We start from the raw sequence: 19,685 nt of genomic DNA on the forward strand, positions 1-19,685 counted from the left end.
GGAAGGAACATCCAAGAAACTTATGGTGTTCGATTTATTAGTAAGAAATGAAACTTAGTGTTCCTTTCCTTTTGCCACAAAAAGAGATGATCACAATATTAGTATATATAAATACGTATCAATCGCTGCGTTTTCAACAAACCCTAATTTATGATTTCTCATACCTTGAGCTATACCATCATTTGCGTAAGGACGAGCCGGATCATAGATCTGTTAGGAAAGAAGTGGATTTCCTGTTGGGCCTTTTTCACATTGGGTGGGTTTTCTAATCTAGATGGTATAGAATTTAGGAAAGAGTATAATTTCCTAGCTGGAGACTAATACTTGGTGACCAAGTTTGTGTTCTCTATATATATGACTAGAATTGTAGGTTTCTAGATATCCAACCTAGAAGAGTGGTAAATCCTTGTGCTTAGGATTTTGATCTCTTTTTTAGTGGAGGATCGTGTGCTACCGTGAAGGTCGATATTGGTGTGAGAGAAAAACTTGTAGAGAGAGGATTTTGGTGTTCTAGGGTTTAGGATTTGGGGCTTTGCCCTAAACCTAGTTTCTAGTGTTTCCATGTTTCTCCTCTGTTACTAGCAGCTATGAAGAAGGTGTAGAAGAGAAGACATGAGGCTGGTTTGAAGAATGGTTAGGAAATTGTTTCTATGGTTTCTTCGATGGTGTTCTCGGGTATATGTCTTGTTAACTCTTTTGTTCTTATCTTGGGTTGCGGAAAGAGTATGTAATGGTCTTTGTTTTAATGGAAGTTTTTCTGGTGGTGTTGGCCGTGGATGTAGCCTGTAAAGGTGAACCATGTATATCTTGTGTTGTGGTTGTGTGCTTCTTTATCTTCTGTCTCTTTCTAATTATTTCTCCCATGTTTGGTTCATATCACGAATTGCCCTTTGCGATCTTGATTTCCGCTGCGCTCGGGGTGCCAATTTTCCCAACAAGTATGGGCTGGTGTGATTGAACATGGAATTGAACGATGGTTTATTGTTCGGGTGGAGAAATATTTATTGAAGATAATGTTTTAACTGGTGTTTACACAAAGATGGGTTTGTGATGTGATTTACAAATCGGAGGTTCAACTTGGTAGAAGTGTATGTTCTCCGTTTTGTTTTATGATGTAGTATGGGATGCAGAATAAGGCTAGATGAGGTGGAATACATATATAATTCTTGAAGAGTGTTAGTAATAATACACTATAAAGAATGGGTTACAAAGTTCGAAGAAAGGATGGGGTCGTGAGATCTCGTGTAGAAGCAAGTCCAGCAACTTCGAAGTTATGAACGAGATGTTATAGATTTATGTTTTTAAGTCTATGTTAAAGTGTTCTTGATGGCTTGCACGTAATATCAAGAATGTGCCCGATCTCGAAAGCATGTACCATAATAATATGGGCATTCACACGGTATATATTGTAAGCGAGTATGTTGGGTGTGATGGTGGTAAAAAGTATGTCGGATTGGCGATGGCTTTGAGAATCGCTTAAAGGATTAAGCCTGTTAATCACAGTGGGAATATCTGATGGTTTATTTCAGATACACGATAATCATGACATGTGCTGGAGTATGATATTGAAGCTAATTATTCCTTTCTGGATTAGAGTTCAATATGAAATTAGCTTACTGGTTAGGTGGAGCTAATGGTGATTCTTATGGATGGTTCTCTTGGTGATCAATGGTGGAGTCTGTGCAAGGATTCGTTGATAGTGATTGAAGATTTTCATGGTGTTTGTGAAGCGTGGCCAGTTTCACAAGTGTTCTTCATAAAGAAGATGGTTAGAAGACTTTTATCAACGACATGGTGTTTTGATCGAAGAGATGGTTCTATGAAGATGGAAGTCCGGTGTGATATTCAAAAGTAATTCTACGGGGATATAGACATGGTCAATAACTCTGGTGGAAGACGGAGGTCATTTCCTATCATCGTCTCATGCTTGAAAGTATGATCTGAGGTGGAGATTGTTAGGAAAAAAGTGGATTTCTTGTTGGGCCTTTTCCACATTGGGTGGGTTTCCTAATCTAGGTGGTATAGAATTTAGGATAGAGTATAGTTTACTAGTTGGAGACTAATACTTGGTGACCAAGTTTGTGTTCTCTATATATATGACTAGAATTGTAGGTTTCTAGACATCCGACCTAGAAGAGTTGTAAATCCTTGTGCTTAGGATTTTGGTCTCTTTGTTAGGGGAGGATCGTGTGCTACCGTGAAGGTCGATATTGGTGTGAGAGAAAAACTTGTATAAAGAGGATTTTTGGTGTTCTAGGGTTTAGGGTTTGAGGCTTTGCCTTAAACCTAGTTTCTAGTGTTTCCATGTTTCTCCTCTGTTACTAGCAGCTATGAAGAAGGTGTAGAAGAGAAGACATGAGGATGGTTTGAAGAATGGTTAGGAATTGGTTTCTTCGATGGTGTTCTCGGGTATGTCTTGTTAACTCTTTTGTTCTTGTCTTGGGTTGCGGAAAGAGCATGTAATGGTCTTTGTTTTAATAAAAGTTTTTCTGATGGTGTTGGCCGTGGATGTAGCATGTAAAGGTGAGTCATGTATATCTTGTGTAGTGGTTGTGTGCTTCTTTATCTTTTGTCTCTTTTTAATTATTTCTCCCATGTTTGGTTCATATCACAAATTGCCCTTTGTGATCTTGATTTCCGCTGTGCTCGGGGTGCCAATTTTCCCAACAATATCGGTGCCCATAGTTGATCATATATAAGTTGGATTATAATCAACTACTGTTAATGCAAGCATCGTATGATCGACTGGAGGAGCCGAAGATTTTGTTGGAAGATAAATTATTGGTTCTTCTTCTTCATCATCACTCTTAGTATATCTTTGTATAGGATCCATGGCTACTGATAGAGATTTTGAAAGGGTTTAGGGTTTTATTTATTCTTTTCCAGGGATGAATTTTCAATTCAACCTTGAAATGGAAAGAGTTGGTATAACTCTTATTTTAGGAGGGTTAAGGTCGAACTAGACATGCTGAAAGTCAACAAGTAGAACCAACTTTCGAAAAATTCTTTCATTTATGAGTCTTATGAAACTTTTGGATTAAGAGAATTAAAACTGAAAAGCAATGGCTCTTTTTGCACTCTCTTTTTCCTATCCTTTTTTCTATGGCACTTTGGCCTGATTAAAAAAGAAAAACAAGTTACAAAAAGAAATTGTTTATTCCTAGCCAAACTTTATTCATGACTTAACAGAGAAGAGTAGTTGAGAAGCGCGACTGAATGCTGTCTTTAAAAACAACGAGACGAGCAACACTGAGAATCTGTGTAGAAACAAAGAAAGAGTTGGAAGAAAACCATGGAAACACCTCCAACGAAACTCAGTGTGTTTGATATTGGAAAAGCAGATGCCGGTTTATTGCAAAGTAAAGAGCTTTATCAGGTAACTCGTTCACGTAACTGATGAATTTCTTATGAGATATTTTAAAGATATGATCCTGAATCATACTACATATTTTTAATACGCGGGAGTATTCATCACAGGGTGAGTGACATGTATTATACATATTAGATTGGCCATTGTCGAGTTGATTCTTCTTTGTGAGAATTTCACCTTTTGATGTTGATGTACAGTATATCTTGGAGACAAATGTGTACGCAAATGAGGCTGAAGTCCTAAGAGCAACTGCAGTGGACGACTAAACCCAAATTTTTAATCGAGTGAAATGGCGTAGTGGGACGGACCATCGATCAAAATTTGATCAAAGAGTAAAACCCAGACCAAATTTGGTCGGCGATCAAGACCAAACCCAAATATAGTCGTTTATATAATGTCCGCCTATCCGACGGGCGTTAGTATAATGTCCGTTTGTAGCCGCGCGTTCGTAAAGCTAACGCCTGGTGTAGGGGCGTTGGTATAATGTCTGCCTGGATGGGACGTTGGTATAATGTCCGCCTGGATGGGGCGTACGTAAAGTTAACGCCGGGCACCCAGACGTACATAATGTTAACGCCTCTCTTGGGGCGTTGATATAGTCATGATCTTTAGTCACAAAGTTTTCAAAACTTTGCTTGGGGCGTTAACTTTATCAACGCCCCATTTCTTTTTTTTTTTTTGAATATGTCGGGCGGAATCTTTACAAACGCCCCATGTAAGGCATTATCTTTATCAACGCCTGATTCCAGGCGTAAGCTTTATCAACGCGCGACCAAATATACTCTTTCTCCACTGCATCACACGACGGACTAAAAACAAATTTGATCTTTTTTATTAGTCTTTGGTCTTTGGTTATACTCGCACCACTGTGGACGCTCTAAAGGAGCTAAGAGAAATTAATGTTACCCAACCATGGTAAGTGTTTTAGACTTACCATGAAATCTTCAAAATATTTATCAACTATTTTCTACTGCGTTATATTATTTTAAGGGTTATTTGGTTTTGGGTACTCAGGTTTTGACCAAAATCTAGGTTTGGTCTAACATTGTCTAGCCTTTGCTTTTGGTATAAAGACCACATGTTGACCCGCGTTGACTAGCTAAATGATGACCTGTCTAATTGTTTGATTTGGTTTATTTTTATGTACCCCTCAAATAATTCTATATTCACTATTAGGGGCCCCAAAAATGAGAACTCGTTTTTTGCAGCACCCGTGTCTAAAACTATATCTCCCCTTCTAAAATTAAACCCCATTGATTTTTTTCATCGCACCTCTCCCGTCTTGCACACAGAGAAACATCAAAATCTCTCCCATTGATTACCATTCTTTTTGTCTTTCAATCATTGCATACAGACTTCATCAGACATCAACAAATTGAATTTAACAGTAGTGAAGAAAGATTGATGTGAAGGTTTTTCTTAATTACAAGTGTTATAATGGAACAAAATTGAAGTTAGATTTTTGCTGAGATCGATTCGATTTTAGGGTTTGATCCGAATCTGTGAAATAGATGGAAGAAATTCAAGTTCTGTGGTGAAATAATAACTGGATATGTTGTCTTATGAAGAATGGTAATCAATTGGTGATTGAGTGAAATGAAGTGAAGGATTGAGTTGAAGCAGAAATAAAATAGTTAGATGAGAGTCTGTTGAAGTTGAGAAGAATGGGTTTTGTTTGGAATTGATTTTTAACAGAGAAAGAAGATGATTGCTGCTGTTAATAATGGAAATAAGGGTTTGACAATGTCTAAGTTCAATGAAGAATTAGGGCTTGTGGTTGTTCAATTCGGGGTTTTAAATGAAGAATTACAAATAACTGGTTAAAGAAGAAGATAAGTGTTGGCTCCTGCTGTTATATGGAAGAGAATCAGGATGGAGTTCATTGTGCAGCGGTGCAGTTGACAAGGTCTTTGGCGAGTATTGCTGTGAAGATAGTGTTGATGTTCAAGGTTATGGATGACAGTGTGGTTGTGGTTATGTTGTGTGTGTTGAATTGATTACAAGTAAATAAGCATTACAAAATGCGTTGGCATAATTGTAGATGAACAAGTGATGTTGCATTGGAACTAAAACTGAGATTGCAGTGGTGGAATTGAATCCGTAAGGGAGTAAGAAGTGTTGCTGTGGAGTGAAGCCTTGAACATAATTGCAATGGAGTCTGGGTTGAATACAAGCAGAAGCAGTGATACAAGGGAACTGCCGGTGTTTTGTGTATGCAGGTGTATGCAAATAGGGTTGGTGCTGAGCTACAAAATGTAATGGAAATGGTGTTGCCATTAGGGAGATAATGTTGTGAGTTTGAGTACAACAACAAACTAAATTGAATGTGTGAATTTATGTCCTGAGGCAGAGCTGTAAATGGGTGTTGTAGCAGTCCAGATTGTGTTGGCAGACTTGTGGCGGTAGGTAAATGATGCAGGTGCAATATCGGGAAAGAATAGTGAGTTTCTGGGCAGGTATTGAAGTAGCAAGTAGTTGTAGCTGGTGACAGTACAAGATGAGTTGCGCTGGAGGTTATCTGTGGAGTTTAAGTTTAAATGATCCACAGGCCTAATGAGTGAGCTATGGGTGCTACAGTGATGTAAAAGAGGATTACGGTGCTGCTGATGGATTAAATGAATGAGATTGTACGGAATGAATGAATATGGTTGTGTTAGAATGAACTATAGAGAAGGAGATTGAGCTGTCCGTGGTTGTATTTGTCACAGGGTGAGAAGTTTTGGGGCCCCTGGTAACGAATACATAATTATTTGAGGGGTGCAGAAAAAATAAACCAAGTCAAACAGTTAGACACATCATCATTTAACTAGTCAATGCGAGTCAACGTTGGTCTTTAGACCAAAAACAAAGGCTGGACAAACAGTTAGACACATCATCATTTAACTAGTCAATGCGAGTCAACGTTGGTCTTTAGACCAAACACAAAGGCTGGACAAATGTTAGATCAAACCTAAGTTTTGGTCAAAACCTGAGTACCAAAATACAAATAACCCTTATTTTAATCTAATAATCTTTAAATCTTGCATGACTCTAATTGCAGGAGCGTGATGCTTTGTGCAGCAGATGCAGGTTCTATAATGTCTCTTCTTTTAAAGCTTATGAATGCAAAAAAGACGATTGAGATTGGAGTGTACACTGGCTCTTGCACTTCCCAAAGATGGCAAAGTTAGTTTCTATCCGTATCACTATGTACCTTCCTTTATTGTTATTCAGTAAATTTACACCAACCGAGAATAATCCCGGGTTTCCTCATGTAAAGCTCCTTTGTAGACATGGCTTTAAGTAAATCGGGTCGCAAAAGCCATCATCTAGTAGAGATTGAGTTTTACGGCCAATGCTGGATTTAGCCACATGAAATTTTTCGGGATTTTTCTCTGTTGGTTAATCATTATTTTGGCTCCCCTATCTCTATATAATAGACTGTACTCTAAAGTGGAATCAAACAACCTAATTTAGTCATATTTCACCAGTTAATCTACTATACACTTCACGTAACGCAGATCATAGCCATTGATCCAGATCGGTCAATGTTCGAGATAGGACTTCCGTTCTTTAAAAAATCTATGGTGGAACATAAGGTGGAGTTCATTGAGTCTATTGCTCTCCCTATTCTTGACAAACTACTAGAAGATGTAAGTACATGCAATAGTTTTTGACAGCGTTCATCATTTTATTTATCGTGAACCGGGTTTAAATTAATTAATACCTTAAGATTTTTTCATTAATTGTGTGCAGCAAAAGAATGAAGGTCAATTTGATTATGCATTCGTTGACGCCGACAAGGGAAATTACGTAAATTATCATGAAAGACAGGGTCCGAGGAATGATTCTCTACGATAACACACTTTGGTCGGGTACGGTTGCGTGGGAAGATGATTCATCACTTGATGGACATATGAAGAGCGTTAAAGATGTATTTGTTGATTTAAACAAGAAACTAGCATCTGATTCCCGCATTCAAATTTCACAACTCCCTGTTGGTGATGGTCTCACAATGTGCATGCGTCTTCATTGATATATTTACCATCTCATATTAATGTAAAACCGAAATAGACTATTTTGAAATGCAAAGACCACTTCATCCATTTTACGGGTAGGAATGTTTTTCATCCAGGAGGATCTATGCATGGTTTATAGAAAACAATGGCCAAGAGGATTTAAACTTACAAACTTATTATTGTAGTCATTCTATGGCTTCTATGTTTGGCAACTAAACCCGGAGAACTTGATTGAACATGTTTTTCTATTATATACTGTCCCTGTGGCAGAGGAAAAGAAACATGTGCCGACCATGAAAATGGCATTGTTGAATCGGTGCATGAATAACTCTTCCTATTAGTAAGTAGCTGCATAGTGAGACGGTCTTAATAGATACTTCTAAGTATATCTTATTACGGTAACGTCACAAACCGGGAAAATCTGATGCACGCTAACAGCATCTCCAACAAAAGGTGAAAGTTTTATTTTCTTTTTACACATAGGATTTTAGACCCTCATTTAGATTAAATCCATCTCCAATAGTAGGTCATTTAAAGTAGGAAGGGTGTCAAAATAAATATGAAGGTCTTAGAGAAAGTCTTATTTATATTTGGGAATGACCTCCGTGTTTTTGGCTATATTTTTTAATTATTTTTTTTAAATAAATTTTTCTAAACCAATAGAAAAAAGGGAATCACTTTTATCTTTATACAAAAAAAAAATCCTATAACTAACATCCTACACTACTGGAAATGGTTCATGCGAAAAACATAATTCTTTGTGTTATCTATATATAACCCCACAAATAAGGATCTAAATAAAAATTCCACGTAAAATTTATACCATCCACTATTGCAGATGCTCTAAGGACGTAGCCAGGTCGAAGACTCAAACGGCCTTAAATGTTTCTACTTTTAGCTACTTTTAGATAGTGCCGTTTTACCATTTTTCTCTCATAACCATACATAATCTGCCGCCCACTTTTAATGGAATGTGGATTGATTCAGGCCGCTTACAGCCCTCGAGTTTAATTGTAGGTAAGGAGTCGAAGCACATTAAGGTGCATGTTTGTCCCCACTCTCTTCAACCACCAATATTAGCCTCTTCTGGATACAATGCCAGGCCAAAGTCTTGAAAAGTCCAAACATTATTAAATGGGGTGCCGTAAAATCTGTGTTAAGTGGTTTCCAAGTTTTAGCCGACTAATCTGTGGTCCACTCAGTTTATTTGAGATGTTCAACTAGTATAATATCTCCCGAAAATACTGCATTTCCTTCATCATCTTTTCTTCATAGTGCAAAGTAGTTCACAAAACTTGAGTGATACCATGAAGATTGAAGTAGTATCAAAAGAGTCCATTAAACCCTCATATCCAACTCCAAATAACCTCAAAATTCACAATTTATCCAATTTAGATCAGCTTATCCCTGCATTCTATATGGATCACATCCTTTACTATCCAAGTTTGGATAGTAATGATAGCAGCCTTGGCGATGATGAGGAAGATAAGAAAATGATCTTCTCAGCATCATCTCGTCATCGCTGTGACGTTGTCAAGAAATCCTTAGCCGAGACGTTAACCAGATACTATCCATTGGCTGGAAGGATAAAAGATGAGAAATCTGTTGAGTGTAATGACGAGGGTGTGGACTATATCGAGGCCAGAGTGGTCGGTATAACAGTCTCTCAAGTTATACAACTCGCCAGTTCCGATATTGAAGTTATGGAACCATTCCTACCTTATGAGCCTTATGGAGGGACTGGGTCAGCATTTAGGCGAGCGGGAATACACTCCAACTCCAAACCTCTCTTAAAAATCCAAGTCAATGTCTTCGATTGTGGTGGAATGGTTATCTGTCTCTCCGGCTCACACAAAGTAATTGATGCGACTTCTATCCTTAATTTTGTGAATGATTGGGCAGCTACAGCTCGTGGTGGTTTTGACACTCATGACGATGAACTAAAAGTTGCAGTGGTTGACAAGCCTTGTTACATATTTTCATCAATGTTCCCACCAACAAGTTTTGGCAACCAAGAAGAAAAAGATACTGCAGATCAAGCCCAACTTGTACCAGATCGAATTGAAATAGTGACTAAAAGATTTGTGTTTAAGGATTCTAGTATAGCTAAACTCAAGAAAAAGTGCATCCACGTAAACACTAATAACGGATCAGATCATCAGGTTGATAAGCAAGAGCATAACATGCAGCAGATGCCGTCACGTATTGAAGCATTAACATCCCTTATATGGATGTGTTTCATGGATGTGGATCGTCGATTCAAAGTGAAACAAATAGACGATGCTGTCAGCCCTGTCAATACTGTAAATGAGGTTTCTCTTCCAAAGCAGGTGCAGTACGTAGCAGGATTTGCAATAAATTTGAGGACTAGGACGATTCAACCGTTGCCAACCAACAGTTTCGGGAATATGACTGACACTGCGATTGCAGAAGTTACCCTTAACCTAACTGGTAGTGATCATTTCAACAACGAGAAAGGTATTCGTGATCAAAGCCAAAACTATCCAGAGTTGGTGTCCAAGATCAAGGATTCCATAAAGTTGGTCGACAATAAGCACATAGAAGCCATGAAAAGAAACCTTGCAATCTCGTGCAACAATATAAAGATGCATCAGATGATGAAGGAAAGTACATTTGATCAAAACACTAGAGAGTTACTAATGTTCAGTAGTTGGTGTAGGTTCCCCATATATGAAGCAGACTTTGGTTGGGGAAAACCCAGTTGGGCTAGCATTACTAAGCTACTTTACAAAAATTGTGTTATGTTTCTCGATACAAGTTCAGGGGATGGGATAGAAGCATGGGTAAGCTTGAAAGAGGAAGACATGGTTGAATTTGAACGTCACGAGGAACTTGTTGCATTGGCTTCTTAAGATTTCATTTCTTGCGTTTCGACCTTTCTCATCCTGATCTTTTATGTATGGCTATGTTTGTGTTTGCTTAAGTCTGTTTGTTGTTAAGTTGCTCTTGTCTAAATAAGTTTTTTAATGTTGTTGTATGTTTTTTCTTTAGTTGAATTCTAGCTTGGGATGGAGTGTTTGTAATGTGTTTGGTCTTTTTCTGGTGGTTTTAAGCTTCCTTACTTGTGTGAAGAAGTAAGAAATTACGTCAGTAATAATAATAAAGTAACACTAAATTTTGGCACGACCAAACATGTCAATTAAATATACATGCAAGTTTTAGGATGGAGGAATAACATCTTCCAAGTTTCATGACACCTCACTTCGGGAATAACATCTTCCAAGTTTCATGACATCTCATTTCACTTCGTGGAATATATTACGGAAGCATAAGTGTAACGGTGGGGATTTCCTATATATTAATAGAAACAACACTGAGCTTCAATTAGAATAAAGCTCTTTGAGTTTTGTGTTCAGTTTCAATTGGACTGATATCCTCTCTCAAAGTGTTGGATCTTAGAAAATTCGAATTTATTGAAATAAACCATGGTCTCCATCTTCTTTCGGTATTCTCTATTTTCAATCGGAAAAACGGTACCAAGAATTTATATTCAGATTAATCCCGATGGCTTTAACACATTTTTATGTTTTGATTCCTGTATTCTTGGATTATCATTATCCTTTTGTAGGTCTAATATCTTTTAATATTTTCAGTGATTTTATACGAACCGCTGAAGAAAAAAAAAAACACTTTAGACAGTTTCCCATTCAAAGGTTGGATCCCCCTCCCTAAAAATTAGTAGGGGCTATTTTTGGGCCTCGCCATTAAAAATGTGAGATAGCTGCTTTTATGTACTATATTTTCACATCTGTTAAAAAAATATTATAATCTTTTAACAACATTTTAATTAATCAAAGTTTAAAAAAATGTCAACGTGTTTTTCTCTCTTCTCTTTTTTTTCTTCCTTTTATCAAGAAAAAAGACATAAGTCCTAGAATTGTCTTGTTCGAATTGGTCTTTTTTGGTCCAGATTTGAACAAAGATCTTTTTCCTTTGAAGTTTTTATTTAGTCTAACGCGCGGAACCTTGGATATGAAATCTAAAGATTGAGTTGAGATTTCGGCAGGACTCCAATATAATCACAATTTTGTTAATTGTACACCAAAAACTATTACATTATCTATGTACACTCAAACTCTAGATATATACTCAGCAACCACTCATGTACACTCAACTCATGCACACTACATAATCACTCATCACACCATAGGGAGAGATTAGCTCTCTCTTACTCTCACTAAGGAGAGGTTTGCTCTCTTCTCCCTCACACCTTACAAGTTCAATACAAACTCTTATTTATACTTGCCTAGGAACTATCTAGAATAATTCCCTAAGTAACGGGTTACACTAGTCTAGATAATTTTAACCAGTACGCCACTGATTGTATCAATACTTACACAACAGTAGTGTTTGTTGTGTCACGGGACGGTTAGGATATATTCGTTTTTCTAACTAACGGTGGTGATCTTTCCACCCCCTCTCAGTTCCATCACGGATGTACGCATCCAACGGTTGTAGTCGATAATGGGAGTTTTGCATGTGCGTTTCATTTCTTCATTAAATAGCCCACTTTTGTGCATTGATTTTCCATCTTCAATTTGTTAAACCCTCTTTCATATTATCAGTAGCGATGGATCGAACGGGTTTCTTATTAATTTGATAAAGTTACAATTTCTGTAATCAATGTTTCATTTAAACCCAGTTTTTATTCTCTTATTCTAAACCCTATCATATGTAACGCCTATCCTCGATAATGAATTAAAATTTTCACTTTCATTGTTTTCATCTCCGGATCAGATACTATAATAGGGGTGTATTGGATTAGAATTTACATGGATATTTAACAATCCTAAAAATTCATAGGTATTCAATTAGGATATGTAAGGAATTATTAAATATTCATGGTATTCAATTAGGATTGTTTTAGATTCCACAAATATCATAGGTATTCAATTTATTTAAGATTTCTTAGGATAGTTAAGGGACATGATATATATGGATATTTATAGGCAAAATATGCATGTTATTATCTCATATATTTCTTAACCCAAATCGCAAGAGTTTCATGGATTCTTGCGGACACTTTTTTTTATCACATATGGACAAAAAAAAATTTATCACAACATGTTATGTTTTTCCACCACCACCACCACACACCACCAACCAACACCAGCACAACGAATACCATCGACACCACCACACCACACATACCCGCCACCACCTCCACCGACCACCTCAAAAAAAAATCGAGAAAGAATCATGATGACTTTAGCTTTTTCAAATATATTACTAATTTGTAATATACTTCAATTTTTAAAAGTATAACTACTCCAAAGACAATCCATTATAATCCAGAATCGTATATCTATAAGAATCTTTAAAATTCTTTAAAAGACATTATAATCCACCATATTCGGGTATAACTAATATCTAATTTTATCTAGATAAATGTTGATCCAATACACCCCTGTAAGTCAGACCTCATATTAGGATTTCTTTTGTTTATGTTCATAACAAAATCAGTATGGGCATTCCGCAAATCAACCAAGCAACTAAATCTGGGGTAATTTAATTTTCGGATTCTGTTGTTACTTATCTTTTTTGTTAATCACAATATTGTATTTGGTTTCTCATCTTAGTCCTTTCATATTTATATTAACAGAAGTGATGAATATGCCACCATAATCATTGTATGAAAAGAAATTTATCGATAAAACTCTTCTACAACAACAACCTCTATCTGCATACTTCGTTATTTGTTTCTGTTGATTTTATTTAGGCAGGTAACAGATTTCAACCTATCTTTGTTATTATCTAAAAATTATTTGGTCTAATTTTTGTTAAATTTAATAAGAATTGCATATAATTGATACATTTTGAACAAACGGTAGATGTGAAACCCATAAAAAAAATTAGATTGTGGAATTATTAGGTTGAAGAAACCTGACTATGTTATATACAAATATAGGTTCCTGCTTAGGAGTTGTTATTTGTATATTTGTTGTTTCTATAATAATGATTTGTTGACTCAGAGATTCGGTTAACAAATTCCCAATAGTTTTCAACTGATGTTTACTCAAATACCTCCAAGTTCACAACTTATGGTGGATGGGTTCTTCTTTTGCATCTCCTTGACATTTTCAAACAATTGTTTGTAAGTTGATTTACACTCAAAGTGGTGACATTGTTGGCCTTTCACCGCTGCTACCACTCTTTCCTTTCTATCACTGGCAGAATACGAAACCCTCCAAACACAAACCAGTATTTGCACTGAGATCGTGATTTCTGGAATTTTAAAAATATCTATGTTGATGTTGATGTTCATGTTATCCCTCTGTTTGGATTAAATTATTTAATATGGCATCTCCTTCTTGGTTGCATAATTTTCTGTCTGAAAGATTGGTTTGTAGTCAAATAATAAAATTTCTTAGATTTTAGGATCCTAAGGAAATACATTACCAAATTATATTTGGAAGTTCCTTTTGTAAGTATGTTGAAATTTGGATTGCTACAAAACACTAACGTTTTAAACTTGGTTAATACATCTTTTTCATGTAATTCAATTTTGTTATATTCAGTGATCTATTTTCTTCTCTGCCACTAAATTATCAAATGGTGCATTCGCAGGGTTCATTTTAGAAAGAAAGAATTTGAGTTTCTTTCTAGATCAAAATCAAAGAACAAATTTAACAGAGTGAAGTTTAGTTTAAGGGTGAAACTAACCAGAGATAAATAGTAGGTTAGTATCTTACCTCTTTAAGTTTTCAATTTTTGTTGTTTTGGTGTTTGTTTGGTTTATTTATCTCAAAGAAATCAGCTGATCAATTATTTCACAAATAATAAATGACACAATATATGTATTTTTCATTCATCGTTTTGTGTTTGTAGATTTATATCATAGGAATTAAAAAACCCATTAGTTCACTTCAACGTTCGAACAACATATAATAAATTGAAGTTCAAGGAAAGGTAACATTTTTACTGATTATTATTGCTAGCAATGATTTGATTAGTTCTGAAATTTCAAATGGGGGTTCCATTACGATACGTATATTGAATTTTTTCCAATACCGTTGCAGGACAGATATTGATGAATGCATTAAGAGATTACGAGTGTACATACCTGTAATATTAAAAGACCAGGATGTATTTGCATGAATATGGAAGGAAGCTTCAATTGGTCATGCAAACAGGGATATCATTCTGAATTTAGACATAATATCTAGGAATTCTTTTTTCCTAATCAAAGTCTGAGTATATTTAACAAGAATGTTGTAGGTAAGTAACCTGCTAGCTATATATATATAAGAATGGATCTGTGATGCCCCAAATCCTAAACCTGGTTAGCTAATAGGATTACAAACTAATTGAAGTATAAAATCTAGATTAATAATCTTACGAATCTAGACTACATAAGCTAAGCCCAAAAGCAAACCCATACACTCTGATACAGTAGAAATGAAGATCTCTCATGTGATATGAATATAACCATGTGTTGTTTACAGAGAAAGGATACATATATAAAATATAAATAAACATCTTCAATTCGCTGACTTTACGCTACAGAAACGAATATCTTCACATGGGCCTTTTCTTCTGAATACTGAAACTGAAGTGGGAACGAATGAGCACATCATCCCAAAAAGGGGGCTCAACGAAAACATGCAACTCTCAAGTAATCACTAACATGCTTCACAGTTCTAAAAGAATATAAATCGAAATAAACAAGAAGAAATTAATCATTTAGTTATTTATGCATCATTAAGCAAGTGTCGCTCTAACATCGCCAAACTCATTGGAGAAGACGACGTGAGAGCAACCCTAATAAATAATAATAACATCGTCCAGACAGATTTCCCAGACAAATCATGATTCAGAATATTACTATCAAGATCAGGAAGTTACAAACAAGTATAATATGCACATGAGTGATTTTCCCAAACTAAAATAGTATATATAATAACGAAACCGGGAAGAAGCCGCCATACTAGGTAATATTATAACGGGGAAGAATCCTCCCTCCTATATATTATGTATATACTATCGAAACGGGGAAGAAGCCGTCCTACTAATATATTGAAACGGGGAAGAAACCACCCTACTAAGTAATATTAAACGAGGAAGAAGCCGTCATACTTAACTTAGAAAAGAGCCATAGGGAATCACAGACACTCCTTGCGGGGAAATCATACAACGCATATTACACGCACATCAAGACACAAAAAAGCATTTACATAGATAGTAAAACACACAACCATGCCAAGAGTAATAAAGACTCATCATGCTCGCAATAGAAATAATGCTCAATGATTACAAGAAGGTTACATAGTTCCCACTTGAATTGATGATAAGCCATGCCTACCTCGATATGCACAATCCACGGGTTCATCTTTTGAATCTATCGTTGTTAATAAAGATTAACTGTTAATCAGAGAAGAACTCAAAGAATCTAGCCAAAATGACTCACACAAGAAACATACAAGTTAATTTAATGGTTCTAAGCCCATTTATGGTTCTACAACTTATTATTCTATACTCTTAGTTTATATAAGAGTTTACTAATTCGACTGGGTTGTTTTTATAGTCCATTAGATACGTCTTATGAATATCTACACTTTGTACAAGGAAACAAGGGATAGTTCGGACTATAAGGGGTCCAGTGTATCAAACTAGGAAATCTAGGCCTAAGCCCAAGTCCACTAACCCAACCCGTTAATCTAAGGCCTGATCCATCTGGGTCAATTGACGGTCAGTAACAGTCAATGGGGTCAACTAACAGTCCAGTCCAAAGTCAGGTCAACACAAAGGGTTAACTTGGTCAATGAGTCAAACATTAATCGCTCTGGGTCAACTCAGTCAACAAGACTGATACAAGTCAAAGGGTTACTCAGTCAGATATACTAAGTCAATTAAACAAATTGAGTCAGCTAGACTGACTGGGCTGATTGACAGGCTTAAGTTCAAGATACAACATAAACATATCTAGAATACAAAAGATGCATTTCTAATTTTATTTGCAAAAACACACACTTTTAACCATCTCTTCATTGTATTAGTTCAAACACTGAATTCACCATCTATATTCCTAACTTCAATACATAATCTTGTAGATCATAAATCACTACAATCATGTAGTTACAATTCAACTAACTATTCCAGCTCGATCTGCCACAACACTATTAAGCCTCAACCTGAAACACCACTTGTATCTCGAATTCCAGATGCAACCCAACAACCCTAGCCAATCATCTAAGCTTAAATCCGCTTCATTTTGTACACATATAAACATCCATCGCAACTCACAAATAAGTCATACTCATTCCCTGAATCTTACTTGTTCAACTCAGTTATCCTAACATACATTTAAACTTCAATCCACTCAAACCTAAGCAACAACACCACCTTCCTTAACTCAATCCCAGTTCATTCAATTCCAGATATCATACCACTATTACCACCTGCGCATCATTAACTTCACTGCCAGCACCATGAAATGCAGCCAGACAACCATTCACACAATCCAGTCCAATCTCATACCACCACACCCACAGTTCAACTCCACCACCAACATCAGTTCACCACATTTGTCATCTCTAGATACAACACCTCCTAAACAACACATTAGCACACCAGTTCAGTTGAATCAAAATATCCCATTCACAACCTCAAGACAAGACCACCAATCAATCTTTATCGTCTTCTTAAGCTCATCACGGATTTCACTTTCATCAACATCCTCTGGTTAGATAATTATAATTCTAAACCACCAACAACAAACCCAATTCATCAATTCACCCCATAACTGCCCAAGCCATCACCTTCAATTCAAAATCAAACTCCATATCCCATGTATCCCAACAATACCTAAACTACATCCATAAACCAGTTCCATCACTTCTTTCCTCCATCTCTACATCAATAACACCAACAGCTTCTTCATCTTCAATTCTTCCTTAACAGTTTAAATCTCTAAATCCTAATTTTTGATTTAATCTAGGGAAGAACAGAAAACCCTAAATTCTTGAAATCAAAATTAAACTTTATGCAACAACTCTAAACTCCAATTAACAACAAATCCACCTCTAATCTAAGAATTCAAGGCAATTACATAATTAAATAACAATCAAATCAAAACTCTAAATTACCTGATTTCGATTTTTAATCAGTATCATATTCTTCTTGAAAGATTCACAGAGAAGAGACTCCTTCTTCATCTATACATCTTTCTCAATTGATTAATTTCACTTCAAATCCACTAAATTCCTCAATCAACTCAAGAATCCTAACTTCAATTTATAGCAGTAACCAACTCTTCTCCTCCCGATCTCATTCAGCCACAGAACCAACATCATCACCTTCGATTCGTCGTACTAACCATATTCAATGAATATCAAACGAAAACAAACTCAATTCTTCCAGGGTGTTAGTCCTCAAGGGAGTTGGGGGAGTTGGGTGTAGTTGTGCTTTTTCCCGTTAGTCGTGAGGGAGTTCGAGGGAGTCTCTTAAAATCCCCGTTAGTCGTGGGAGAGTTTAGAAGAGTCTCCCCAACTCCCTAGAAAACCCCGTTAGTCGTGGGGGAGTTTGAAAGAAACTCTTAAACTCCCTGTTAGTGGTAAAAATTAGAATTATAGGGAGTTTTTTTTTTTTGGAGTTCTAGGGAGTTTATAGTGTATTTTTGCCTCACTCCAAATCTCTCAAAAAAGTAGAGATTTTGGGAGAGTCTCTCAAACTCCCTACACTCAACACACCAAACTCTCTCAAACTCCCAATACTCTCTTATACTCCCTCAAAATCCCCAAGATTCAAAATACATTAAACTCCCTCCAACTCACTCGTGGACTAACCCCCTGTTCAAAGAAGAAGGAAAGAGAAGAATAAAAGAGAAATGGTTCTCTCTTCGACACGTTTGGGGATAAGACCAAACAAAATCAAGGCGCCCAAGAAACGGATAAGGGCGGCCCGAGTCGGTCCAAGAGTAATTTTTTCCTTTCAAACTCATCCGATGATATCTTCTTCGTCCAGTATCTAAATGACACGTTCGAGTAGTCCATTGCGCACAACTTTCCGAGACCTATCTCATGATATTAGTTTCGAATCTAAATCGTTGTTAGATTAATTTCTTATAATTAAGGTTCATCTCTAATTAATCGAGTCATTATACATTAATTTGTCTCCTGATCATTGCTAGACCAGTCAAATAGCGTTGACGAGTTTGAGGGTCTTTACAGGATCATTGTATATGACTTCTCAACGGCATATTAAATTAATACGTGCATGCGTCAAACATGCAAAATGTGTCAATTTTTCGATAAGACAAATGAAAAGTAATTATGAGACGTTCTACAAAAAAAAAATGTCAGTTTTGCTAATTTTTTTATTGCATGCAGGGGCCAGCCTAAGCTTCTCTCTTCTACTTGGGAAGAATTAGACTTTATTTCCACCAAAGAAGTTAGCAGTGTTGATATGGTAATCGAAGACCAGGAGGTATTCACCCAAACTGTTTCATATAGTTTGCTTCCCTATATATAGTCGATTCTGTTTTAAGTTTAGTGTTAAAATACCCTTATGAGGGGGCTCAGATATACTGTTGATAAAAAATTGATTCCACAGGGAAACCAATTCATCTCTGCAATTAAAGTTTAAAAAAAAATACGTAACCGACGAATCCAAATTTCAGCTCTGTTACTTCCAAAAGTATAAGGTTAATTGTAAATCAAAGTTTTTGGCGATCTATACCATCAGTCTTCCAGAAAAGATCTTATCTTTAGTGTTTCTTATTACGGGATGATATTTGTATGTTCTTAGACTAACTGCATGATATATCTGATTAATACAATAACTTTCATTAAGGGACTGGATAGCACAGGCGAAGATCTTCAAAGCGACAGGTTTCCTTGGTGATGATTGAAAAAGCAACAAAAAGGTTCATCTTCTTCTCTTTATCATTCACCTTAACTCTTTATCTTATCCGTGATCAAAAATTTGAATGAAAAATAAATCATATAATAAGATTCGTATGCCATTGTTAATCGACTGTAATAATACAAATCTAAACTTTGATACAGTTACATCGTTAAGTGATTTGTTTTTCCAATCTTATGAATTGAATCCATTCACGATAATACTGACCTGCATTGTGCAGTTTGAATTCAACATACTGATTAGACATCAGATTTGTGGTGGAATTCCATGAGTCACCATAGAGAAGAACGAGTCGGGTACAATTGGAAGTCCATGTTTTGTTTATGTTCTTAATAAAAGTTTTTCTCTTGCGTAAATTTTCTTTGGGAATCCGTGATACGTATGATCTCTATACCTTGGTAACTATTACTATAAAGGCGGAATTCAGAATAATA

The 19,685-nt window shown here is 36.1% G+C and overlaps 1 protein-coding gene and 1 pseudogene across 1 annotated transcript; both read left to right on the forward strand.

The window, feature by feature from the left end:
- The first annotated feature begins 5,226 nt into the window (after positions 1–5,226).
- LOC113351315 lies at positions 5,227–7,385 on the forward strand (annotated as a pseudogene).
- Positions 7,386–8,675: 1,290 nt separating this feature from the next.
- Positions 8,676–10,241, forward strand: LOC113351316 (vinorine synthase-like). The gene has a single exon (XM_026595325.1). The coding sequence runs from the start codon at positions 8,676–8,678 to the stop codon at positions 10,239–10,241; it is 1,566 nt and encodes a 521-aa protein (XP_026451110.1).
- The last annotated feature ends 9,444 nt before the right edge of the window (positions 10,242–19,685 follow it).

Source organism: Papaver somniferum, chromosome 2 (assembly GCF_003573695.1).
Source record: "Papaver somniferum cultivar HN1 chromosome 2, ASM357369v1, whole genome shotgun sequence".
Classification (NCBI taxonomy): Eukaryota; Viridiplantae; Streptophyta; class Magnoliopsida; order Ranunculales; family Papaveraceae; genus Papaver; species Papaver somniferum.

Coding starts and splice junctions, on each gene's coding strand:
- LOC113351316 (XM_026595325.1), top strand. CDS start 8,676: ATGAAGATTGAAGTAGTATCAAAAGAGTCCATTAAACCCTCATATCCA.